Genomic DNA, 27,365 nt, shown 5'->3' on the forward strand with positions numbered 1-27,365 from the left:
ATAGGTAGAATACAGCAGGAGCAAAATAATTAGCTTTGCTCTTAGTTTAAAGAGAGGTAATGAACTGTTTGCCAGGCAGCACAAATTGATCTAAGGAGGTGCATTGGGAGTTAAAACAAAAGAGATTATCTGCTTTTTCCAATTGAGTTGTGATATACTTTTTCCAGAAGGCTGTTCTGCACTGTGATTATCATCACTGGTTTAAAATGGTTACTGTGAGTCTAATTATCCCCATGCTGTATTTCTAACAAGATTATTATCTATTAAATGATGGAGTTATGATTTGGCATCAATTATGGTAACTCAAACTTTCTGCATATAACGAGTTTGTTTTGATCTCAGATGTACAAATCCATTGCATCGCTCTCAGATTTGTTCATTGAATTTAGCAATTAAAGAATAGTAGAATAATAGATTGTAAAGGACTGGTGTTATAATGAGCAATAATTTGGGGGAAGAAGGGAGGAGATAGGAAAATTGTCTGGGTGTAAATAGGAAGTGCATAAATTGATAGGTGGCTTGTTATTCTCACTATGTTAATGTACAAAATAGGAAAACTCATTAAAAGTAAAGTGTGAAGCCTGAGGTATCTTATCCCCACTTCACCACATTGAAACAAATCTTTTTTTTGATCCTTTTTGTTTTCTCCTTGTAACTTTTTTTTCAGGTTCTTGGTTTAGATTATGATAGCATCCACTGACAGGATAGAGATGCCCATCTGCCTTCTCCAATGACTGTATTTATCTAAATTGTTTCAGTACTTTGGACTAATCTGCAAATAGAACCAGAGATATCCTATCCTAAATGTCTTTATGTAAGCCCAAATGCACCTCTTTCTGTGATAAACATCACTATTCCTCTGCCATTTTTCAAACTTCACTATCTTGCATGAAAATGTCTCCCTGAAAATATTGTCAACTTAGGAATAACCAGTCATTTCATTCCTCGGGCCTGTACCCTGCCATCGAGCTGGATTGTGATTGAACTTTCATTTCACTCCATTTTTCATCTTTAATTTTATCCTTCAATACCTGATTTTAAAATCTGGCAGTCCCTAATGTGAAAATTTCAATGGAGCTTCACCATCGACAGTTTCCCTGGGGGAACAAATTCCAGATGTGAAGATGCTCGTGAATTGACATTCCCTGATGGCATTAATACAATCTTTTGGTCAAGATATTTCGACGAGAAGAAATAGTCGCTGCAATTACTATCACATCTTAATTTTTTTTTAATATCTTGAGTACCTTACCCTTCAACTTTCTAAACTCGAGAATACAGATGTACTTTGTCCATAGCCTCATATTTTAACCATTTCAGGCACAACCTCAAAGCTCCATCTTTGTGTTTTGCCTTTGCAAGTACTGGAAATCATTCTTCAACCCAAATTTATCAATTTTTTTTAATTTATAGAGTACTATTTCAGATTGTTTTAATTATCGCTCTTGACCCCTCAGACATTGAGTTCATACACCAAACAGCAGAACCTTTAAAATCAAGTTTAAATGGGACGTGTTTTTCCGAAGTTCAATCTTTTCCATTCGATTTGAAAAATATAGATTGCCTATTAAGTTTAGAATCAGTTGATTACAAACAATAAATTCCAGTTCTGATTGTTATTCTCCCGTTGCCTAGCCTACCCTACGTTCCTAGTTATATCTAGTGCAGATGACTAAATTGGTTCTTGTACCAAAACAATATGTATAATTGTGACTTTCCATTATAATACCATGAAAGGCTTTCACTATGCACCTCCATTTATCTCTGAATCTAGAAGTTGATTTATTTTTATATGTAGCCTTAATTCTTAATACTGATTGTGTCAATTTTCTGTTAATTATTATAGTTAATTTTTGTTTTTTAAAGTAAATATCGTATGCAATTCTGTTTTACTTTCGATTTGTGTGCTTTTATGATTAGGGCACATTCAATGTAACTTAGTGATCGTCTTGGTTCCCCTCTCCTCCACAGGCCAGGAATATGTGGTCCCTGTGACAGGTTTCCTCTGCAAGCTGTGTCATAAATTCTACCATTCTGAGTCCACTGCCAGATTTACCCACTGCAAGTCACTGATGCATTTTCAGAACTTTCAGGTTAGATGGTTGTTCCATAACGTGGCCAATGTTTCATTTTCTTTCTCTCCTCACTATCTTTATCATCTCTCAACCCACCTAATGTCTTTACCTTTCTGTTCCATCCTCTCTTTTAACCCACCTTTCTTCTTACTACCACTCTTTCTCACCTCCAGCCCTAATCCTTCCCTTGGCCCTTTCTCCAGAGCCTCTCTCTGTTTCTGTGCTTTCCAATTTTGGTGTTTCGCGTAGTCTCAGACTTGCTTTAAGATCCCTTCACTTCCACCAAATGTACTTCAGTTTTATGTATGCAACTAGAATTTTCCCAGTTTAAGAAAATGTATCTGAATTATTTAATCTCCCTGGGACGCTGTTTGATCTAATATTTAATCATCCATATTGTGTTGGTGAAAATGTACCATGCAGATTTAAGTTTTGTCCTATTCAGCGTACCTCTTTAACTGGTCAAAATGAGAATGAAGTGGTTTATATTTGGCGCATGTATTTTTTCTTGGAAAATGAATAATTTTAATGGCCCCAAACTAGATGGGAATACCATGTTTGTGAACTTTGTTCCATTGATTTAAATTAAAGAATTTTATATACATGATGCACCAGAAAAAAAGTTGAGAATTTGTAATGGAGGTACTGTCATCCAGAGATGCTGTGGAATCAGGAATGTGGGAAAGGACACTGGGCATTGAGGTACATAGTTTGGCAAACGAGGTTAGCTTTGCATCTATCTTTTTTTCTAGATCTGGATATGTTTAATGGTGCTACTGATCCCCCAATCCAAAATGATAATGAAGAGGTATTAATAATGTATCTTCATGAAGGAAAATTGGAGCAAGTCTGTGACCTGTTAAGCATTCATTTTCTATTGAGCTTTGAGGATTTAAGTTATTGCTGCTGTGCTCTTTGTTTTACATTTGAAGTAATGGCAGTCCTATTGTCATCTTATGTTGTTTCTCATTTAATTTAAATCCTCTTCATTAATTTGTAGTCTGTCATCATGCAGTTATTGTTTGGTGGACTACAAGCTGCTTGCTTTACCTACTAATTCTTGGGGTTTCACATTTCTCTTTTCCTTCTCAACATTGCAACATATGTTTCTTGGCGTGTTAATTGTTCTATAGAAAGTTATTGAGCAAAAAGTTACATTGTCAATTTTGCAGTTCAATTTTGAGCTGACTTCCTCCTTTAGTACCATGCTAGCCTAAGCACAAAATGAGGGAACGACTCCACACATTAGGAATTTGAATGTACCAGTCCCTACCCCCAACGCGTTAGTATATGATGCATTTATGAGTTTAAGGAGAAGCAGCAAAAGATGTCATGTCTTCACACATTTGATCCTCCACCGTTTTACCAATTATGTGACTTTGTCATTGACTTTTTCAAGTAACTGTTAAGAAAATTTGCAGCTGTACAGCTTTGTAGTTTTGTTGCATCTAATCCATTCCAAGCAAAAAAAATCTCAATATTGCATTTAGTTAGTGCAGTTCCACGCTGTGCAGCACCTTTTACATTTACATACACCTCTGCGCTGGTATTTTAAAAATAATGCTTTAAACGTGCCATTGGTTTACTTTCACAGACTACATTTCACGTTAAACCACAAACAAAAATCTCCAGCATTTTCAGATCTCCAATTGCATCATTTGGATACCATCTTATGTTGCAACAAGCCACTGGTGCAGTGTTGCTGTCAGCATTTCGATGGCATAATGCTATTCGTGTTCACTGTTCACCAAGTCCTTTGGTAACTGGTGATTTATCAGGAGTATACGTTAGGATGCCTAGAAGGCTGGAAGAAGTACTATTGAGACCAGATTATCAAACAACCTAACATACAGGAAGTTACATTGCTGTGTATTTTAAGTGAATTTATCATGAATTGTTTTCTATGCAAATAATATTTGGTGTTTCAGAACAAATTCCTAATAGATCCAAAATGCACTTTGAGAATTTCTCTGAAGGTTAATATTGGTAGAGTGGTTCCCATTTGTCAGGTGAAATAGGTCACTGGTAGGTGAAATATGTTTTAAATTACTTTATATGATCACTCAATTGTTCTAATAGCACCTTCTCCTGTCGAGATCATCTTCTATTGAATTCATCTACTCCCATGGAGAAACACATAAAAGAAAATCCATATTTCTGTCAGTATACAGTTGACAAAGGTTAGAACAGAGAAGCAAGTTTTAAGGAGCATCTTGAATTTGAAGGCAAGCTTCAGATCTGGGTGGCAAGAAGGATATTGCAAGGATTAAAACTGCAAGATACCAATATGAGTGGTGCAAAGATCTTATAGGATTTGTGATAGTACCCATGTTACATGGGGTGTTTGAGAACGGAGGGATGTGAAAACCCTGAAGAAGATTTAAGTAATTTGGAATGAACAAACAGGTGATTATTTTTGAGAGTCTAGCGATAGCATTGTAACAGGTCATGTCATTGACTTATTAGGAGTGGAGTTGTTTTACATATTATAAATTCTGGTGCTGAGTAAGGTGTTCAGCATCAATATAATTCCCAGTAAAATGGAAAGAAAAATTGGACAGTGAGAAATATTTATAACAATTTTGTGACATCAGTTACAAGATAACAAAGATTTAGAAGGTGGTTACTTCACAACATTCTTAAGCAGGAAAAAAACAAGATTGGATCTGAAAGAGGAATTATTAATGCTATTTGTTTGCAGTAATCTATTTGAGCCTTTGTCAGTTTTTTCCTGATTTCTTTGTTCATACAGGGTTACAAAGCACAAAGAGCCCAGGATTATTTATCAGTTTCTCATCAAGAACCAGCAGCTTCTGTGGTGAACAGCCTTGGTTCAACAGATGATCAAATACCAGCAAGTGGGAACCAACCAGAGGAAGACCTAAAATTAGCAGTCATCACTGACAACGATCCTGAAATAGAAGGGGCAATTTGTGCTGAAACTGCTACACCTTCAGATGACGGTATCATTCCCGATGCAACCGATGATAACAATATAGACAGTTGTTCCCCTTTGCAGAAGCTCCAGACTGATCAAGGTGATACAGTCATTAGCAATATGCCTGATGTAGAGTTTGATTGCAACTTAACAGACAGCCCGTGTACAAAGAACGAAATGCCAAGTGACAGAGTGGAGGGGGAGCAGGGATCCGGCTCTGACAAATGTGAGTTGAGCTCTATTGTGGGCAGTGAGGTGGCAGATGAAGAGCAGGATGGGAATGAGGAATGTGACCTGGGCTCGTCCAAGGCTGAGGAGCCCAGTGAGACAGAGGATGGTGAAGACGAGCACCTGACTGATAGCTGCCTGGCAGAGAAAGAGTGCGAAGAACCAAATGTCAAAGGCGACGAAAATGAGCTAGGTGAGGAGGATAGGCTAGTGGAACGCAAAATCCCCAAAACAAGATCTGGTAGGGCAGTGCGTGGCCGTCGTCCCTCTTCGAGGCGGAAGAAGTAATTTATTTTTGTGGGGGGTTAATTGTACACCACTGGGCTACATTTAAACGCCTGCAGTGGATAAGATACCTCTGCCACCATTTTAAATTCACAATGGGTCGGTCACCAATCAGTGGTTATATATTTCCCTTTCTCAGTGAGGGAAGAATCATGTGTAAGTCCACTGTTGGTTGTGACTGTAAAATCTCAATGCAGTATCCATTCAGAAATGTTTTTGCATCCTCTTATGGTATTAGAGACGACTGCAATGCTCCAAAGATTTTACCATTGCATCTTAAGAATATTTGTCTTCAGTGTTTTTATTTTAAGGTTGTCACTACAGACTTTATTTACTGTGGCTGAATGATACCATTTGATCAACCATTGCTCTTCAAGGCTGATGAGTCAAGCTTGGGCAAACGGAGTGAATGATCAGTTGTAGGCTTGAGACCATGCTTACTTTTTAAAAAAATGTTTCCTTTCAAATTGGCAAGCGATTGTGGAGTTGATGTTGAGTAGACTAATTACTCCAACTAGGATACCTTTGCTTTGTGATCATATGGAACTTGTATCACTGAATGCAAAGTACAATATCAAACCAATTCCCAGTACCACGATAAATTTACTTTTAAACAGTATGTGCACCTCACTTGGTACAAAGTAGACAACTTTTGATTTTCATGCTGTGCAATGCAAGATTCATTGCATGTTGTGTGAACTGCATACTTACATACACAGGCATACCTAACCCAGGCAGTCATGCAATTTCTTACAATCTACTCTCTTGAAGCATTGAGGGAAGGGTTATTGGCCAATGATCCAGAAAAGGGAGAATTCCAGTTACAGTGGTTAACATGGAGCAACTTGATCTATGCTGATTTTAGCCTCAATTATCAAGTTCAGGTTCTTTGCACATGCAAATAGATTGATGTTAAGCATTTATGGGGATAATTTCTGATAAGTATTCACAACAAACCTTCTAAATCTCTCTTCAAAGCATCTTTTTGTGATGAGCAATTTCATCAACTCACGTTTAGTTCTCATGTTAGCACACAAGACTTTTCTTGATATTGATGCCAATATAGAATTGATAACATCATTCAATTGAAAGAACATTTTCACTTTTAAACAAAAACACAAGCAACGATACTAGGTGTGTTCCAGCTTCAATAACGCAAGGAACGGTACAAGGTTATTTAGCCCTTCCAGCTTGTCTGCGAATCAATGAAAATATGGATTATCTGTTAACTAATACCATGTTCAATAGCTTCTTCAAAAAAAGGGTCATACATTTTTGGATTCAAAGTTGGTAGTTGATCTTGCAGTAGGCTTCAAATCTTTGTCACTCCTTGAGTGTTGAAGTTTTTGCATGATCACTGAAAATAGGTTTTTTTAAATCTTCCCTACTTTTTGAGCTCAACCAGTGAAAAAAAAAATTCCCTCTTCTGCTACCCCTCCTTCACCTCCACCCCAACCATGGCACCTCTGTGTAATTCACCAATATCTTGAAACGGTAATCAAATCCCTACTTAGCCTTGTTTTCCCTGGAAATTCAATCTTATTTTGTGTGATCTCCAATCATTTAATTTGCAACTTCCTCCATATGTTTCTCTTCAACCATTGTGGTAATAGAATTTCCATTGTGTTACTTTATTTTCTGAACACCTCTGCCAAGTATTTTCTCCTACTTTAAAGCTATTTTCAACATTGTTATTCTAAGACGGACTAATTGAACAGGTGAAATGGAAAGTGTGTTTGACTGTCATTGATGCTGTTTTCAACCTATGCCCTACAATTCAAGTACTAGTCTGCTGCATCTTCATGGTAGATCGCATAGCCAAATATGAGCATATCTTTGACATTCAAATCATATATTGGTTATTTCATAATTTATGATCACATTGCTCACTCCACATGCATTGCGCTGTCCCCACTTACAAGGGGAAAAAATCTGACTGTCAAGCCAAAACCCAGAATGACTTTAATAATGTCTTTGAAAAAAATGTAATAAATCTGTGGGTTTATTTTCTTTCCATTTTTGATGGACCAAACTTAAAATTTAAACCCAGCTATTGATGATGGGAATTTATTCAAATGAGCCAGTTTTCCATTAAATTTTTGTTCCATTTCTTGGGTGATGAGGTCCTTCGTTCTTGGAGGTCCACTTGTGGAATAATATAATGGAAGACAAATAAAAAGTGAAATGGTAATTATACCCAAAATTGGGTTTGGTTACTTCGTCATGTAGTACATCTCTTAATGAAATTCTGCTGAATTGAGTTTCCCCATTTACTGCTGTCTCATTTACTCTATTTTGGTGAAATACTGCAGTCCAGGAGGCGAACATCCTCTGTCTCATGTGCACCCTGGAAGATAATGATCTGTCAAATACAAAAGAAATGGGTTTTTTTATTTTAAATTCTCTGAAAATGTGACATTTGATATGTAGCAAATGAATTTTGGATGGACAGTCATATATTTAGGGTAATGGCACATAAAAAGGTAACTATTTTGGAGGTAGAGTTCCCTTTTAACGTTGAATTTTTGTTATAAACGTTGCTGTTTGTGAGTACTGTCATTTTTCTTAGTGAAAATGCTGTTTCTGGTGTAGTTTGAAGACCATGTTTAAGTTGGTGGTTGAATAGCTTGCTCTTAGGTTTCAGTAATAAAATTTCAGGAACAAAGTTTCAGCTATTCCTGTTTCAAATGATATTTTAAATACATGACAACTTTGGTTTTTCAACTTAAGTCCTTGACTTGTCGATTTTTACATTTGTATTTTATCTGCTCCAAAATGCAAGTTTAAGGCTCCAAGTACACAATCGCACCAGCAGCAACAACCCCCTCCCAATCTCATTAGATTTCAATCACTCTCATCTGGTGTTTCCACCAATACCTAGCCAACAGCTTTATGTATAATTGCCTATTAGAATTATATACATTGTTTTGATGTCTGAGCAAATGTTCACTTACCCAAAATATAATCACCTCATCCAGGTTCTAAGAGAGCTAATTTTTGCATAACTATGGCCAGGGTTTATTTCGTAATCTCCTCTGATTAGTAATTTGTAATCTTTGCATTGGTAAGAACCACAGGAGCTTTTGTTTTCTGAACAGAATGCTCGTAAAATAAGGTACAAGCACGCATTCGATATGGTGTCATTGGCCTTTTTTTCTCCTGGCGAAGGAAGTTGGTATTTTTTAAAGTATTAAAAAATAAGTAAAGGAACAGTAATGGTCCAAAATCAAATGGCTATAAATGGAATTTCTGGGATTAATGAGGAAAAAAATAACCTTGTTTGCTTTTAGCCATGAGTTTATGTAAAGGAAATCTGTCAGTCATAAAGTCATATCAAGTCATATCAACAGCCATTCACACCAATTATACGTGTTTCCTAAATGCCCAAAATGGATGGATATTATTAATATAAACAAATTCAGAACAAATGAGTTTATTGCAGATTTAAACTCAATTTATTTCAAAGCAGTTTTAATACAGAGGGAAATTGTGCCTTTTCCAATTTGGAGAGACTTCAACCACTTAGACTTTTTCAACCTATGCCATTAGATTCAAATTTATTTTCCATCCTCCAAAAGATAGATATTCTTTTAGTTTACAGTTAAAATCAGGTGCTGACATGTTGCTCTAGCTCCATCTCCCCATATGCTCAGCATTGGTGAAAGTTATTTAATAGAATTGAATGCAAAATTAAATGAATTAAAAATAATTGTATTATATTGTTAACATCGTTTTCCAAAAAAATAAAATTCATCTTGCTTGGGTTCCTAGAGAAAATAATATTTGTGAGGCCAAAATTGGCATCTGTGGCCAAGGTTATTTTTTAACAATCTCTTCTGAATAGTAATCTGCAAATCTCACAGTGGTATTTATTTGAATAACCTGCTCAGGAAACACTAGTGAGAATTAATGTACATGTTATATAAAGTGTCTTGCTTAATTTAGGGAAGTGGCCAATCATCTTTCCCAGTCATTCTGCACATTAGATATACAATAACTATATTTTCAGGTTACTGCAGGAATCATTTCCAACTTTATACAAATCTTTTGCCATTATTTGGGTACCAACTAACAAACCCAATTGCCTGAATTGCTCCCTGCCTAATATTGAAATCTTGCTCTTCAGTGAAACTGAAATAACACTGAATACTGCATCAGCAAGTTGAATTACAATTGGTGCGGGTAGAACTAAATTATTCATTTGTATGATTAGTATAACTTTCAAAGCAGTTATAACATTTTATTTACATTTAACTAATTCTTGAGCCAGTGTACAAGACTTTAGCTATTAAATCCGAAGTTTGTTCCATTTAAATAAGTGAAGCAGAGCCTTGCAAGATGTGCTTTTAATTTTCCTTCATCATCCATGTCCTCCAAGACGGCCAATGGCTTTAACTGGATTACAGAACCATTTAATTTTCAAAAAAGCACAGAACTCTAGACTAGCCATACCTTAAGTAACAGATGCACTGATAAACAACAATAAAAACCAAGTACATTTGTTTGTGGTGGCAAACACTCGAATGAGGGGGAGAAGTGTGGAAGCTGGGAATGTTTGTTGGAGAACACTTTCAAATTATCTTTGAAAATAGTCAAGAAATTAAAAGATAAAACAAATAGCATGTCAATGCTATCTAATAAGGGTACAACTCTTGATTTAGCAGGAGGAAGATTACAGATATTTTAGAATAAAGTTTATTACAGAATCTGGCGAATGGACGGAGTTGGCAGATGGCTAACATCAGTAAATTAAAGGGAAAATGGGATTTTCTTGAAAAACATGAATTCAAAATTATGAAAATGATTGTGGGATTTGATCACTTTGAAGATTAACTGGGCAAGCTTAAAAACAAAACTTGTAGCCTTTCAGTCCACGTTCACGGCATAAAAAAGCAAACATGAAGGTGGTCCATTTGAAAAATAAATGTGTTCTTATCCAGCAAAAGTTATGATTAGAAGCTGCAGTACTGGTTCCTTGAAGAGATGAATGGGGAATTACACAATTAAAACAGACAAGAAATAAAGATGGAGAAATAAGGAACTGCATGTGTTAGTTTCCAAAAAACAACTAAGCGTTGGAATAACTCAGCAGGTCAGGCAGCATCACTGAAGGACACAGGTGATGTTTTGGGTCGGGACCCTTAAGAAAAAGGATGCTACATTCAGTCAAAAGATGTCAATGGAGCTCGAATGATGAAAATAGTTAACGTGCATCACAGGAAAGTTGTGCAATAATTACAATCAACAGAATGATTAGAACTTGATAGAAAAAAGATCTGTGTCAAGCCTTCTGGTTCTTGGATTCTATTGAAAGGACTGTGGCATCAATTTGTTGCTGCCTAAATTCCATCCTTGCTTGGCGATTTGACTCCAATAGTTCTTGAAATTTAGCATTTAGTACATCGTTCTTCTCCTCAAGGTTGTCCAAGCAAGAGGTGATCTGATCAAGCATCAAGTTGAGTGCATCATATTCTGCCAAGGATGGAGAGAGGTGAGGAATGCATCTTTAATCACAGACTGAATTAGTTACAACAGAAATAACAAAAGTACAGCATTGAGTCGCGTTTGCAGACAATTAACTACTTTTGAAGGGTAGTCCATTATAATATAAGATTTGCATGCAATAAGGGTTTTCACATGACTGGGAGCCGATTGCAGTGACGTTTTTTTCGGGATACTCACTAGGAGATGACTGATTAACACACCTGGAAGAATGCACGCATTTTCTTCAATAAAATGAGAAATTACATCACCCGTGGAGGGAAGACATGCCTGTTTGGAACAGTTCTTATTGCAAATGTACTCTGGCACCACCCATCAACTCTTCCTGCTGCATTGACCACATTAGGATTGCCTCCTGCACTTGTGCAGAACATGTTGATTTCATTAACTTTACAACCTGCCATCAAACTCACTTGGTCCTTTCTTGATCTCTCTCCATCAGAGGAGGGCGTATCACGTGACATCTATTAAAAACTCAACAACTAGTTATAGGAGGTAAACCACCTCCCACCCTGCCTCTTGCAAAGACGCTATCCTCTACTCTCGATTTCTCTGTCTCCTCTGCTTCTGCTCACAAGATGAAACTTTCTATTCTAGGACATTCAAGATGTGACCACATCTTCCCATCTCCACCCCCTTTCTGCTTTCCGCAGAAACCGTTCCTTCTACAACTCCCAGGTCAACTCATCCCTTCCCACCCAAACCACCCCCTCACTTGATATTTTCCCCTGTAACTACAGGAGATGCAACACCTGTCCTTTTACCTCCATCCAAGGACCCTGACAGTCTTTTCCGGTGAGGCAGAGGTTCACTTGCACCTCCTCCAACCTCATCTACTCTGCTGTTCCAGGTGTCAACTTCTGTACATCGGCAAGACCAAGCGCAGGCTCGGTGACTCACTGAATTCCTTCCGCACAGTCCACCTTAACCTACCTGATCTTCCAGTTGCTCAGCACTTTAACTCCCCCTCTTATTCCCAATCTGGCCTTTCTGTCCTGGACCTCCTCCACTGTCAGAGTGAGGCCCAGCGCAAATTGGGGGAACAGTACCTCCTACTTCGCTTGGGTAGTTTACACCCCAGCCGTATGAACATTGACTTCTTCAAATAGCCCTTGCTTTCCCTCTCTCTCCATCCCTTCCCAGTTCTCCCACCAGTCTTACTGTCCCAGAACATAGTATAATTCTATCTCTGTCCCGCCCACACCCCTGACATCAGTCTGAAGGGTCTCGACCCGAAACGTCACCCATTCCTTCTCTCCAGAGATGTTGCCTGTCCCGCTGAGTTATTCCAGCATTTTGTGTCTATCACACACATATATATATACACACACACACACTGGACTTGTTTTTCTCTTATTATTTTGTTTACAGAGTACTATGTTTACATATTCTGTTATGCTGCTGCAAGTAAGAATGTCATTGTTCTACCAAGGACATATATGACAATAAAACACTCCTGGCTTGTCTCTTGATCAGTCTGAAGAAGCAAAACACGAAATGTTGGAGTAACTCAGCGGCTTAGGCATCGTTGCCTGTCCTTCCCTCAACGGACGCTGCCTGACCCGTTGAGTCCCTCCAGCACTTTGTGTTTTGAGTTTCCGTCCACTGCCTTTTACCTTCGGCGGATACATCGTCCTCCTCATGCTCCACATTGACAGCCGGCTCCCCATTCGGTCCCGACATTGCAACAAAATCCCCTCCCCGGAGGTTGTAGCAACTGGAGCTTCACCTCTGACCTCAATGTAACAACCGGCTGCAAGGGGTCCTAACACGGGGTGTCCTTAACCCGCCTGAGAAAAGCTCACATTGGTTGTCAATTAATTTTTCCTAAATCATTTTAAAAGTACAAAAAAAAACATAATTCGGAAGATTATCATAGATTCCGGCAGCGAGGCAGACGGTCGGCTGCGAGGACGATCTTGTTGCAATATCAGCAGTTTGCCCCTGATTGAAAGGGTTCGCTTAAAAACCCTGGAGGAAAATAATAGAAAGTCATTAACTTCAGGCCACAACATTTGTTAAAGTAAGAAAAGCTCCTCCAAGAACCCCTGAGAAATGTAACCAACAAAAAATCTTATCGTAGCTATAATGTAAGATGGATTGCAACCAATGCTGTGTGTAGAGGCCAGAAACAACATAATACTGATTGAGGAATAAAACGCATGTTTGTTAATAAATAAGTGTATCAGATTTTTGAAGAATTCACGTGTTGTGTATCAACATGATGTTGAGGGTTTAGATCTGGGAGGGGAGTTGGGGGCCAGGATTGATGCTAAAGAGGCCACCTCTGACAGTACATACTCAGTGTTGAGTTGCAGATAATTCAGTCAGATCTGAGGTCACATAATTTTCAATCCCCCAACTTCACATGTAGTAGTGCACACTGATAATGCCATTTCCACAGCATTCCAAGCATTTCACTGGCAATAGTGTACACAGTATTGGGGGAAGTATGTTAATATGGATCCATTTTCACATTTTCGACAAAATTAGTCTTTCTTGGGCTGAAAAGATGCAAATGGAGGAGTGCCCCAAGGATCAGTTTTTGTTTCAATTATTTCCTTTTTATAGGACTAACTCGGAGGACGGGACAGGGTAAATTTTGCCAAAGATACAAAAATAATTGGAATGGGCATATTGTGCTGAGGATGTTTGACTCTGCAAAAGTCTACAGATGATTTGAGTGAAGGAAGGGGTGGAAACTAAATGTGGGGAAAATATGAAGTAATGCATTTATGTAAAAAGTATCAAAAGGCGGATTATTATCTAAAAAGAGAGTGCGAATGTAAATAAGTGTGGTATAAAAGGATCCTTTATATGAATCAGGGAAAAAAACAGAAGGGGGGTGCAGCATGTAGTGTAGGAAAGCAAATGGCTTATTGGGGTTTTTTTGTAAGGGGATTTGAAGTTTAACCAAAAAAAAAAAAAAAATTGTACAAGACGTTAGAGGCACTACATCCGGAGGACTGCATATTATTCGGACCCATTATTTAAGAAAATATGTCACAAGAGATTGACAAGGCTAATTGATGGAAGGATTTTCTTGTCACAAACTAAAGAAGTTGGATTTCTATTCTTTGGAATTTAGAAGAATGAAGGGTCAGCTTATTTAAAATTCAGGGGGGCCTGACTGGGAGAGTGAGAGAGTCTCGAGAGAGCCCCATCTGGGGAGTGAGGGAGTCTCAAATGAGAGGACAAGTTCATAAGAAATAGGGTTGGCATTTGAAACTGAGGAGTGCAGGAAGTTCTTCCCACGGAGGATGATGAATCTCTGGAATTCTTTACTCCAGAGGATTGTGGAAGCGGGATAATTGGAGGTATTTTAGGAAGAGGTACCTCATTATTTTTGAAAGATTAAAGAACTGAGAGCTTTGGGGAGTTGGCGCAAGAGAAAAGATGAGACCTTTGGCAGATCAGCCATCTTTGTATTGAATGGTGGGCAGGCTTGAGGGGCCAACGTGACCATTCTGGCTGCAATTTTATGGTGTTCTTGTAAAGCGCACAGGAATTCCAAGTTGATCCAAAAATGTCAATGAGGACACAAGAAGCGAAGAAGGGTGGGACCCAAAAAGTCACCTTTCCATGTTCTCTAGAGATGTTGTCTGACCCACTGAGTTACTCCAGGACTTAATTTTTTTTCCCCAAAATGCCTTACATTTTGAACTCCTATTTTAACCAATTAAAATATTTCAGAAAATGCAGATTCACAAACTATCATATTTAGATGGAAACACAAGGAAGTGCAAATGTAGGATTCTTGAGCAAAATACACAGTGCAGGAGTAACACTGCAGGCCATAGAGTTATACTGCATGGAAATAGGCCATTTGGCTCAACTTGTCCATACTAACTAGGATGCCCATTTATGCTCGTCCCATCAGGCAGCATCTATGGAAGGAATGGACAGGCATTGTTTGGGTTGGGAACTTGGGACCCCTCTTCAGACTGAATGTTGGAGGGGGGGTGGGGGAGAAAACTGGAAAAGAGGTATTGTGGGACAAAGCCTGGCGAGTGATAGGTAGATACAAGTGATGAGGATTTGATGATGATTGTGGGAATCCAGAGCTTTTCCCCTCCAGAGACAGAGAGGCCAATTTTAAAAATCCGTTGTTGGTCTGGCTGAGTCAATTGATTAGACTGTTCGCCTTTGCGATATTCAGAGCTAGTAATTATCTACTTGGAGATGGACAATGCCAAGCCGCACCATCATCTCCCACAGATGGACGGATGATCTACTAAAATATCGAAGTATCTCGTTTTTCAAAGGTTTTATTTCGTTTTGTCTGTTAAATAAATTTGTCTGCTGTGCTCATATTATAAAGAATGGCACACTTGTATGTTTTGGGGCTGGTGGCACTGACGCAATTCTCATGGTCAGATTAAAGGGACTAAATTTATGTGGTCGTGATTATTGGATTTTTGATTTGAGCAGTGATTGGGGGAGTTAGCTTACATGTTACGTTGTGCAAACAAAATTATTTTATCAGCGGTGTTATTGCTCCGGAATTCAATCCACGAGAAACTCTGTTCTACAGTTGAAATGCCGAGCAGGCATTTGAAAGGAGAAAAAAAAATCGGCATTGGAGCAATGCAATGCAATGCAATGCGCCTTTAAAAATACCAGGACTGAACCTCTGTTATCGACTTAAAGATGGCAGCTTCGTGCGTGGTTGCAGGGTTGTATTGTAGCCGTCTTGCGGCTTGCAGGAAGGTCGGTAAATGGCAATTCCCGGCGCTGCAGTCTGGCTGTCGGTTGTATGGTCACGGCGAGGGTTTGCAGAAGAAGCTCACGGAGAGATTGATAGCTGGCAACACAGCGCTGGGCTTTGCATTTGTGCTGGGTGGCACCCTGGGTCTGTATCAGACAGTCAGGCATTATGCACGGCAGCAGCAAGCTCAACAGCAGCATACAAAGGTAAACACTGGAGAAAGCAGCAGGAAAGTAAAATCATAATTTAACTCTGTATACTGGATCAAACCAGATGTATTTAAAACTAAGGTGTGTATGAATTTATTCCCAGAAAGGGTGGTGATTATCTGGGATTCCCTATTCCACAGTGCCGTGGAAACGAAATACTTGTTGTTATTAAAAGAGGAGGCAGATCATTTTATTTGAAAGATTATGAAACTGAGAGCTGCGATTGGAGCCTGTAATACACTACCAGGGCTAATGGTGGAGGCAGACATGACAGTGGCGTTTAGGAGGATTTTAGACAGGCACTTGGATATGGAGGGATGGATCAAGTGCAAGCAGATGAGATTAGTTTAACTTGGCATCTTGTTTGGCACAGACATTGTGGGCCAAAGTTCCTGTGCTGTACTATTCAATGTTATAATATCAGTAATTATAGCCCATTGGGTTTTCAAAGCTTTGAATTTGTTAGTTTTCACATATGCAGCCTAAATACAATTCAGATCAGAATACTGTCAGGTTAAACTGAGTTATTTTGTTGCGGCAAATATACTTGAAATAATTGTTTTAGTTTGAAAAGTGCAGGAAGCAGTCCTATGAAATGGTGTCACTTTTCTGAAAATATGAGTAATTGTGATTGTTTTTTTTGGTGGTGGGAACTTGAGTTGGTTTTTTTTTATTTAAAAAGGTGCAGTCCAGAGGGGTGTCTCCATTCAATTCGCTTTGCCGGGCAGCTTAGGACTTATAGAATATCCATCCCTCATTCAACATTATAAAAAGATCTGGCAATTATCACATTGACTTGTGTTTCCTACATTACAAATGACTATAATTCAAAAGTGTATTTTATTAGCTCTACTGCATTTTGGATATCATGTAGTCACACCAATTGCAAATTTTATTTATCCATGTGAAAAATAGTGACTGGTTTCAAACATTTTCAATTTTTCCCCTTAAATATTAATGTTCAATCAAGATCCCATATTGCAACTTTCCAGTGAAAGCAATGGTTATAATTTCACATCATTATCAGTATTATATAAAACAGCAAATTAATGTGCAAACAGGACACAATTTTTACATGTTTTGTCAGTGGAGCAGATACTGGATATATATTCCAAGTAACTCGATATTTTCAAGATCTGGAAAAAGTGCTGTATAACGTATTTTTGAGTTCTGAAATTTATTATTGCGATATTTGTTTGCTTTAATTCCTGGGGAACACAGGAGCAGGATTATGTCATTCGGCCTTTTGCACGTGCTGCACCTTTCCAATAGATAGTGGTTTATCAGTTGCCCAACTCCTTTTGCCACCTTTGATTCTGTAACTTTTGGTGTACAAGATATTTCTGTATTGACATTTCTCCTGACCAGAAGCCATAACACCTAGCAGGAAAAACAAACTGCAGATGCTGGTTAAAAGTTCCACAACTTGTCAACCATTTGTTTACATGTTTGTCAGTGTACCGGACTCTGGATCTGTTCCTAATATAAAAAAACTACACAAAGTGCTGGAGTAACTCAGCGGGTCAGGCAGCATTGCTGAAGGACATGGATAGGCTACTTTTTGGGTCTAGACCCTTCTTCAGACCTTGACAAAACATTAGTTAAAGATACAACATGGAATTGGGCCCTTCGGCCCACCAAGTCCATGCCGACCATCAATCACCCGCTTACACTAGTTCTGTGTTATCCTGCTTTTGCATTCTCTCCCTACACACCAGGAGTAATTTACAGAGGCAAATTAACCCAGAAACCTGCACATCCTTGGGATGTAGGAGAAAACTGGAGCATTATGAGGAAGCTCACATGATCAAAGGGAGAACGTGCAAATTCCGCACAGACAGCACCTGATGTCAGGATGGAACCCGGGTCTCTGGTGCAGTGAGGCAGCAGTTCTGGCAGCTGTACCACTGCGCCACTCTAATTGAAGAGGTGTTGGGTAGAGGGGGCAGTTCTTAGCATGTAGTTCCAAAAAACATTCACGCCCTGTATCTATGTTTTGTTGCAGGACTCCAGTGCTGGTCTGTCTCTAACTTTGTACCAGTATAAGACCTGTCCGTTCTGCAGTAAAGTCCGTGCGTTCCTAGATTTCCACTCGCTGCCCTATGAAATTGTGGAAGTCAACCCAATCTTACGGAAAGAGATCAAATTTTCCAGTTACCGAAAGGTTCCAATTTTGATTGGGGAAAATGGAGAAAAAGTGGTGAGTTAGCACATGTCTGTGTGTTAAATTAACATAAATACAAAATACTGAGCATTTTAAAAATATTTACTTTATGTGGGGGTGCAGTCTTCTGGATGAGGATGTGGGAGTTGATATAAGATCTTTACTATAAGTAATAATGGTCAGTATCATTACCTACTGAAGAATATTGAAATCTGAAATAGAAATTGAAAATGCTCTCAATACTTAAAGGATGGGCAGTATCTGTGGAAAAACAATCCGGGTTATTAATCAACAGAATTTATGACAGTGTAGAAATGTATCTTACCAATGTGGGTTTTAACTTGAAAGTGTAATTAATAGGGTACAAACCAATTTGGGATATCTAAGAAACATAAATAGAAAATGCAAGAGGCATAATAGGCAAAGGCCACGGGGAACAAGAGAGTCAACATTTCAGTTGGTCCTGGTATGAGATTGCATAAAAGCTGGGTTTGATATATTATCTAAATCTATGTCTCTTTTCCTTTCCTTCCCCTTTGTTTCTCTTCTTTTTCATGTCTGAGATTCCCTTCTCTACTCTTTCTTGACCCTACCCCTTCCTTCTCTCTCTACAAGTTTCATAACAAGTTCAATGTAGGTTTCAGATTTTTTTTTAAATGAAATCTAGCAAGTAAATGAAATAAAGTTTATGGCATTAGAGTGTAGAGTTGGTTAGTTGGCAGTCGTATGCAATAAACAGCTTGTAACCAATTTTTATTTCTTTCATTTTCAGCAAATCAACGATTCCTCGGTTATCATCAGTGCTATAAAAACATATTTAGTGTCCAGGTAAACTAAAAGTGGCCACTGTCAATCATTTTACTTTTTATTTCCAAGTTTCATGGCTTTGTGAAGTTTACACTCCACTGCTTTTTTGCAATATTTTTTCCTCAAAACACTTTTCTGCCTCTCTGGCTTTTAGTTTTGTTTTCTTTATTTTCGTCCTTTACATTTATAAACTTTATTTAGTTTTCTTTTGATGTTTTATTTGAACACTAATGAATCAAAGTTGATTTCTTTGAAACTATCACTTTCTCTTCCCATGTTCCAGTTGTTAAGAGTTTTGAGGCGGTAATACTTACAAATTATATTGGCTTTAAATATTTTCATAATAAATTTAGAAATATTAATAACATTGAAAATGTTTAATCACAAAGATGAACATTTAAATTGGTATAGTTGGTTCACCCAGAAAGCCATATGGAGCCATTCATTAATATTTGCATATGGTAGTCAGCATCGTGCTACTATTGTCTTTGTTTTAAAATGCTAGAGCTTATCAAATAGTGAAAGACCTGGATAGAGTGGATGTGGAGAGGATGTTTCCACTAGTGGGAAAGCCTAGGACCAGAGGCAATAATGGAATAATCAAATAGGGGCAGAGTTAAGAGTACGTGGCAGCATTTCCAAGAAGTAGGTTATAGATTCATACAGCACAGAAATGGGTCCTTTGGCACAACTTGTTCTTGCTGACCAAAATGCCTCATCTTAGCCTGTCTCATTTGTCCGTATCCCTCTAAAACATTCCTATCCGTGTATCTGTCCCAAAGTCTTTTAAGCGCTGTTAATGAGCGTGCCTCAATTACTTCCTCCGGCAGCTCATTTCTTGTACCCATCAGTCTCTATGTTCAGGCTTTCAAGTCCCTGTATCTTTCTCCCAGAAGGTAGAAGGGAGAAAAGCGAATGGCCAGGCGGCAGACGTCCTTGATGATACTTCCAGCATTTCTAATGCAACCCACCGTGAAGATGGATTGGATGGGAGGAATTGACAAGCCCGTGATGGACTGGGTTACGTTCACCACTATCTGCCAGTTTCAGACAGTCAAGAGCAGAGCAGTTGCCATACCAAGCTGAGATGGATCATATCCGAATAGTTTGTCTGGCACATCTATATCTGTATAAGTTTGAGAGTCCTCATAGACATGCTAACTCTCATTTGTCTAAGAAAGTTAATGCACTAATGCATTTTCTTGATCACCACTTCATTGAGAAGTGGTCCGGGTTAGGTTGTTGGTGATATGAATGCCTTGGAGCATCAAGCTGCGGCCATCTCTGCAACAGCACCTTTACAAATCTGAAAGTGCACACTACCAGGCTCAGGAACAGCTTCTTCCCCTCCGCTATCAGGCTTCTGAATGGTACTTCCATAGGCTAGCATACTGTCCACTTTGTTGCGCACATTGGGTTTTGTCTATGGGACTGATGCACTACAATGTTAGTACTATATTCTGCACTCTGTATCTTCCCCTTTGCTCTACCTTGATTTTTGACGACTGTATTTATGTGTAGTATTATCTGATCTAATTGGATAACATGCAAAATAAAGCTTTTCATTCGGTACCTCAACTTAAAACATGTTGTTGCTTGCAAATACTGGAACTCTTGACGTGTATTTAGGATGCCACTTAAAACGTACTGTTTTCTCACTCTCTACTTTTCAGGGACAGAAACCTGCATCAGGTGATATCATTTTACCCAGAGCTGAAATCAAAAGATGAGAAGGGGAAGGAGATCACTGAATACAACAACAAGTACTGGGTGATGCTGGAGGATCAGGATGAGCAGCAATTCTATCCGAATAAAGAGACTAGAAAGTATGAAGCATCAATAATACCTATCATTTAATTTTTATATTTCATATAGATCATTTGTTCTAACTAGGCCAGATGTCTGTGTCATCCAGTGTGTTCCCTCTTTCCACCACCAATGGATTACAAACTACTCAGTCCATTTTTTTGAAATGCTACCGTTTGTATGCAAAAAGCTCCCACGGTGCCACTGAGCCACCACCATTTGGGTCAAGTTCAATGACGCAGAGTCTCTGTACTTCTCAATTAGTCTGGGGTGTGACTTGATGGTGGTGCAATGACCATGCAAAGGGAAAGAGGGAAAGACCAATCTATGTGCAAGAATTTGTTTTTGACTATATTTTAAGACTGATCAAATGCACACTTCAGCACTCCCCCATACCATTCAGAAGTATTTGAGGGGAGATTGGTCAATGTGAACTCCCCCCCCCCCCCCCCCCCCCCCCCCCGGCTCCCCCTTTCCAGCCTACAGATGCCTCTATGTCATCTAGACCATAACTGATTTCAGCATAAGGTGTTAGATGTTCTTTGCGTATAACTTATATGGGTTTTTTTCTTGCCCAGGGAAGAAATCCAATGGCGCAGGTGGGTGGATGACTGGCTTGTTCACCTCATTTCACCCAATGTCTACCGCACCCCTGGAGAATCCCTGGCGTCTTTCGACTACATTGTGCGAGAGGGGAAATTTGGTGTGTTTGAAGGATTTTTTGCAAAATATGTTGGAGCAGTTGCCATGTTTTTTGTCAGCAAAAGGCTCAAGTCCAGGTATGTGAATTTGATTCTTTAGAAGGTTTAATTAGTTCAGGAAGCTGGACTCCCCATGAAGAAGCTGCATCACATTTTTTGGTTGTTTATCTCGAATAAAGTTCTAATCTTTTTTGACCTGTGCCTGGTCATAACCTCTACGTTTGCTGGTTTTCAGACACAATCTTCATGAGGATGTGCGGCAGGATCTGTACAAAGCAGTTGATCAGTGGGTGGCTGCTGTGGGCAAGCACAGGCCATTTATGGGTGGAAATGTGCCCAATCTCGCTGACTTGGTGAGTGAACATTAATTCTGGATTATATTTGAGTGCCTTGATCCCACAGCTGAAAGGTTACAACTTCCAGGAATGTTTGAATAGGTTGTGCCTCTTTGGCACACCAGCGCTATCCTACACGAACCAGGGACAACTTACAATTTTTTTTCAAGCCGATTAGCCTACAAACCTGTACGTCTTTGGAGTGTAGGAGGAAACACACCTGGTCACAGGGGGAACATGCAAACTCCATAACGACAGCACCCTTGGTCGGGGTTGAATCCGGGTCTCTGGCGCTGTCAGGCAGCCACTCTACCACTGCGCCACTGTGCTGCCCTTGAAAAGAGGTGGCTGAACGAGTAACCAGAGGGAGTCTTTATGATACAGAAAATTTGGTAGATTAGATGCTGAGATGTTACTACTAGTAGATGTTGAACAGAAATAGAAAATGTATTACTATTAAAGCCATAGGGGAATTTAACAGAAACTTTGATAGACTTGTGGTTATGAGAAAGTGGAACTCGCTTCTCTAGTAGGTGATTGAGGTAAATGGTGTTTCTCGTTTAAGATGAAGATGGCTAAGGACATGACGAGGTGTCCTCCACTATCACCCAGAGTACCGGCACACCACAGGGCTGTGTTCTGAGCCCCATGCTCTACTCCCTCTTCACACACGACTGTGTTCCTGCATTCGACACCAACACCATTGTCAAGTTTGCAGACGACACAACGGTGATCGGGCTTATCACCAACGGGGATGAAACAAACTATAGAGCGGAGGTGCAGAACCTGGCGGACTGGTGCTCGGATAACAACCTGTCCCTAAATACCACCAAGACCAAGGAGCTGATCATCAACTTCCGCAGGTCACATAACGGGGAATATGCCCCGATCTCTATCAACGGGGACAGTGTGGAGAGAGTGTCCAGCTTCAAGTTTCTGGGCACTCACATTTCGGAGGACCTAACATGGTCCAATAACACTGCTGCGCTGGTCAAGAAGGCACAACAAAGACTGTTCTACTTAAGAACACTGAAAAAGTCTGGTCTACCCCAACAGTTGCTGACGACCTTCTACCGCTGCACCATAGAGAGCATCCTAACGCATGGCATCCCTGTGTGGTACCTCAGCTGCACGGAGGCAGAAAGGAAAGCTCTACAGCGGGTAGTCCATAGAGCTCAGAGGGCCATCGGAACACAGTTACCAGACTTGGAGGGCATCTACAACACACGATGCCTCAGAAAAGCCACCAGCATCCACAAAGACTCTTCACACCCCTGCAACAGTCTGTTCGAACTCCTTCCATCGGGCAGACGATACAAGGCCTTCTACGCCCGCACCTCCAGACTCGGAACAGCTTCATCCCCAGGGCCATAGCTGCTATGAACCGGTCCTGCTGAGCCGGATGGCCACAACGCATAGATCAACTTGCACTTTACCCTGTCAAAAACTGTTGCAACTGTTTCGTTTCGTTGGGTTGCTGTTGTCTAAATTACTTAAATTATTACATCGTATGGGAGGCGCATTCCCAATCTCGTTGTACCCCTGGGTACAATGACAATAAAGATATATTGTATTGTATTGTATTGTGAAAGAGTATGTTTATGGTGTGTGAAGATTTGGACACAGGGAACTGCAGATGCTGGAATCTTGAGCAACACACAAAATGCTGGAGGAATTTGGTGGGTCAGGCAGCATCGATGGAGGAAATGGGCCCATGGGAGAAGACTTGTTTGGAGCAGACCCCAGTTAAGACTGAAACGTTATCCCCTAGAGGGAGGGTGAAGCTTCAGAAGCAGCCTGTACTAATTGTGCAGACAGTCCTGTTCCTGAATTTCCACTCATCTTAATATAGATATCACCATTTCCTTCTATTCCATTGCCCTTCATGTGTTTATTCTTCTACAAGTGCATCTGCAGTATTCAACTTAACTACTCGCTTTGAAAACAAGTATCCTGCTCTTTAACATCTCTCTTGGTAAAGAAGTTTCTCTTGAATTCTTTACTTGATTAACACACTGAGCTGCAGATTCTGATGCTACCCACCAACACAAAGCTCTTCTCTACTCTGGACTCAAATGGAAATGCCTTCTCCTGATGCTGCATGATGTGCTGTTCCCCCCGCACTTGGTGTTTTGCTCAAAATTGCAGCATCTGCAGTTCCTCGTATCTCCATGGAAATGCCTTCTTCACCTCTGTCCTATCAAGTTATTTTTAAAATGTCTTCAGCATTAATCACGGCATCTTTCATTTGGCTCTTTTGAAGAGATGCACGCTCCACCCTGTCTAATTATCCTGTTGGGAATAATCTCTTAGGTCTCTAAGTCGGTCTTCTATAACGTCTCCATTCTCCTTTCCTTCCTCACAGGCTGTCTATGGAGTTCTCCGGGTAATGGAAGGTCTAGAGGCATTCGGTGATATGATGGCAAACACCAAGATCAAGCCATGGTACCAGAGAATGGAGGAAAATGTACAGAAGGGATGGAAGTTAAGCAATAATTTGTTGCCAGGAGAATCACATTAAACATTTCCATTCATGATTTTAAAACAGACAACTGGATCTTTATGCAGAGAAGAATGGGTTTTATTTAAAAGCTCCATCACAAAACATTTACACTTTGTTAACAGAAAGTGTGAATTGGTGCAATTTGTAGCTTAAATCAGGTCTAAAGCAAACATCAGGGCAAGCTTGATATTAAAATAAAATTGATGAATGTAGTCTTGTGCTGCTTTGTTCCTAACGCCATTCAAGAGCTGGAATCGTGAGCAAAACTCCTGTAGGAACTCAATGGGTCGGGCAGAAATAATAAGCAAAAATAAAATAAACAACTGAATCATAGACAATAGGTGCAGGAGTAGGCCATTCGGCCCTTCGAGCCAGCACCGCCATTCAATGTGATCATGGCTGATCATTCACAATCTGTACCCCATTCCTGCCTTCTCCCCCTACCCCCTGACTCCGCTAACATTAAGAGTTCTATCTAGCTCTCTTTTCTTCTTGTGTTTGAGGCAGCAGAAGTTATGAAGCTGCTTCTGCTTCTTCTGTCTCTGTTTGTTGTCGTTCGCCTGACTGAGGTCAGTTGACAGGGCTCACTACGGGGAGGTCGACAACATGAGCCCCTAGCTCTCTCTTGAAAGCATCCTAAACATCCTAAATATCCTAAACACGCAGCAAATCCTGTGCATTTGTGGAGGGAATGAGCAAGTTAATGTTTCTGCTGTCATACTTAAGAACTAGTAACAGTGGTTCGCTTTTAAATAGGAGCAAGGAACAGAAGTCAATAGTCGTTTATTTGTCACATACACATAAATGTGTAGTGAAATGAAACATTACCCGCAGTTGAACAATAAGACCAATAAGAATAATCAATAAAAATGCAATAACATATACAATCACAAACTAACACCAAACAAAAAGAAACATCCATCACAGTGAGTGTCCTCCAGTCCCTCCTCACTGTGATGGAAGGCCACAATGTCTTTTCTCTTCCCCTGCCGTCTTGTCCCGCGGTCAGGCTGTTGGAGTTGCCACGTCGGGGCTCCCGACATTGAAGCCCCCGCAGGGCGGTGAAAATCCCGCGGCCTATTCCAAGCCGCGCCGGACGGTGAAAGGTCCGCGGCGGGCCGACCCAAGCCCCGCGATTCGGGGCGGGCGAACACGCTGCCGCTGCCGGAGCTCCCGATGCCGGCCCCCACCCAGGGGCCTTGGGGCTTCTGACGTCCAGGTGGCCCACGCCGGAGCCTCCGGAGACGAGTCGCAGCCGCTCCCGCAGCATCCGAAGGCGGCCAGCGCCGCAGGTGGTGAGTCCAGGCCGCGGGCTCTGCGAACCAGAGCCCAGGTGGTCCCAGGTGCATGGCCGGTGGTAGGCCGCAACGGGAACACGACACAGAAACAAAGGTCGCGTCTCCGTTCGGGAGAGAGAATTTTACAGTTCCCGTTCTCTCCCATATCAAAGAGAAAAAGGAACCAAAATATACAGATAGAATTATTGGTAGGCTGTTATGTTTACATATGTTGTCTCTTTCCTGGCCCTTTGTTTCACTTGAGTGCTATTTTCCCTTTCCTGAAAGATTACTGAGCCAAAGAGTATTCTCTTGGGTCCGAGCCAATATTTATTTCTACAAGAATGGAACCATATTATCTAATCATCTTGTATTGAATTGTTCTAATTGCAATTGGCTGCCATATTTTTGACATGGCAACAATTGCTATTCTCAGTGTTTCATTGGGCATATCAAATCATTTTAGAGCCCAAGGTCTTGAATGGCGCTGTAAAGATGCAAGTTCTCTCGTTTTTTCGTATTGAATCAATTTCCTTTGGTGCTGTGAAAATACCCTGATACGTGGTTTTCCATTGAGACACACCTTGATTCATGACTTTCTATCCTGGGTTAATTGCAGAAAAATTCAATGCTACCTTTTTTTAGATCGACCTTAGTTTAACAATCCAGGATACACTGGGTTTGTTTAGCAGGGTCAAGACTGTCCTCTTTTAGCTAAGGAAATTTAAAAAAAAATACAAACCTCCAGGTGTGGACTCACTAGGCTCTGTTTCACAACAATACTGCAGCCCTTGAGGTGTTTGAATTTTTGACAAAGTGTAGTGGACAGGTACCAACTTCAAGACCACTTGATTTCCATCTGATGAGAGTGGGAATCATTTGGAATATCACTTCAGAAGTGTAACTTGTCCAGTGCATCGTTTGTGATGTCTTCCCTCTCTGTTTTTCCTTTGCTTCTATCTCTCCTGATGATTAACAACTTGCAGTTGCATTTTGTTGATTCAACAAAACTCCTTTTCCCTAAAGTCAGTTTATCTAGTGATAAGGTAGACACAAAATGCTGGAGTAACTCAGCAGGACTGGCAGCATCTCTGGAGAGAAGGAATGGGTTTTACATCGAGACCCTTCTTCAGACTACTTATCTAGTGTTAGTCTTGGTCTACTTATCTAGTGATAAAATGGGTATATTGGAATCTGATTATTTATTGGATGCATTTTCTTTTATGCTTTTTGGGGTTGAGATGGAATCTCTTCATACATTGATGAGATCTTCAGGTGAAGGGGAATCCTTTGCGGCATTTGTAGATGGATGATGCAAGTAGTATTAAATAAAAATCTGAATTTCATTGGATTCTGCTTTATTAAATGTAGATTGCTTGTTTACAAAAGGCAATAATCGAGAGTCATGAATTCAACATTATAAATAGGAACAGGATTTATTTAGTCCTCTTGCCTTTGAGTTCGTTCAACCATCATCTAGATGACGGTAGATCTACCTCATTGTTACTTTACTGCATTAACTCCATATTCATTTTAAAATTGAATCTCTTTGTAAATAATCTTTACGACCAAACCTCCACAGCATTCCACGGAAGACAAATCCAATGATTCATCATCCTCTGAATGAATAATAAATCCTCATCTCAGTCCTAAATGATCCACCCCCTTGTTCAAATCAAATCAAATCAAATTTCTTTATTGTCATTGTAATGGTGCATACAATGAAATTCAGGCACACTGCCTGAGCGGAGCTCAAATGTACAAGATAAAAAATAACAATAAAATAACAGTAAAAGAATTAGGAAAATAAAAACTGTTCATACACTT

At 39.9% G+C, this 27,365-nt stretch overlaps 3 protein-coding genes across 10 annotated transcripts in view; 2 read left to right on the forward strand and 1 right to left on the reverse strand.

Annotated features, from left to right (window-relative positions):
- LOC144608530 (uncharacterized) overlaps positions 1–9,208 on the forward strand; it is a 53,791-nt gene extending 44,583 nt beyond the window's left edge. For all 8 annotated transcript variants that reach the window (XM_078426422.1, XM_078426419.1, XM_078426416.1 and 5 more), the window contains 2 exons: positions 1,972–2,093; positions 4,828–9,208. In XM_078426422.1, the coding sequence (XP_078282548.1) occupies positions 1,972–2,093; positions 4,828–5,529 (824 nt within the window). In that variant the 3' untranslated portion in view covers positions 5,530–9,208. The remainder of the gene's footprint in view (positions 1–1,971; positions 2,094–4,827) is intronic.
- Positions 8,983–12,783, reverse strand: bbln (bublin coiled coil protein). The gene is made up of 2 exons (XM_078426431.1): positions 12,645–12,783; positions 8,983–10,998 (listed from the first exon to the last, which is right to left on the reverse strand). The coding sequence occupies exons 1-2, from the start codon at positions 12,709–12,711 to the stop codon at positions 10,808–10,810; spliced, it is 258 nt and encodes an 85-aa protein (XP_078282557.1). The 5' UTR covers positions 12,712–12,783; the 3' UTR covers positions 8,983–10,807.
- Positions 12,784–15,586: 2,803 nt separating this feature from the next.
- Positions 15,587–26,798, forward strand: ptgesl (prostaglandin E synthase 2-like). Its single transcript, XM_078425830.1, has 7 exons — positions 15,587–15,942; positions 17,951–18,145; positions 18,882–18,937; positions 20,590–20,742; positions 21,301–21,501; positions 21,659–21,776; positions 24,124–26,798. Exons 1-7 carry the CDS (start codon positions 15,679–15,681, stop codon positions 24,277–24,279), a joined length of 1,143 nt encoding a protein of 380 aa, XP_078281956.1. The 5' UTR covers positions 15,587–15,678; the 3' UTR covers positions 24,280–26,798.
- Positions 26,799–27,365: the final 567 nt, after the last annotated feature.

This window comes from Rhinoraja longicauda, chromosome 31, assembly GCF_053455715.1.
Source record: "Rhinoraja longicauda isolate Sanriku21f chromosome 31, sRhiLon1.1, whole genome shotgun sequence".
Classification (NCBI taxonomy): Eukaryota; Metazoa; Chordata; class Chondrichthyes; order Rajiformes; family Arhynchobatidae; genus Rhinoraja; species Rhinoraja longicauda.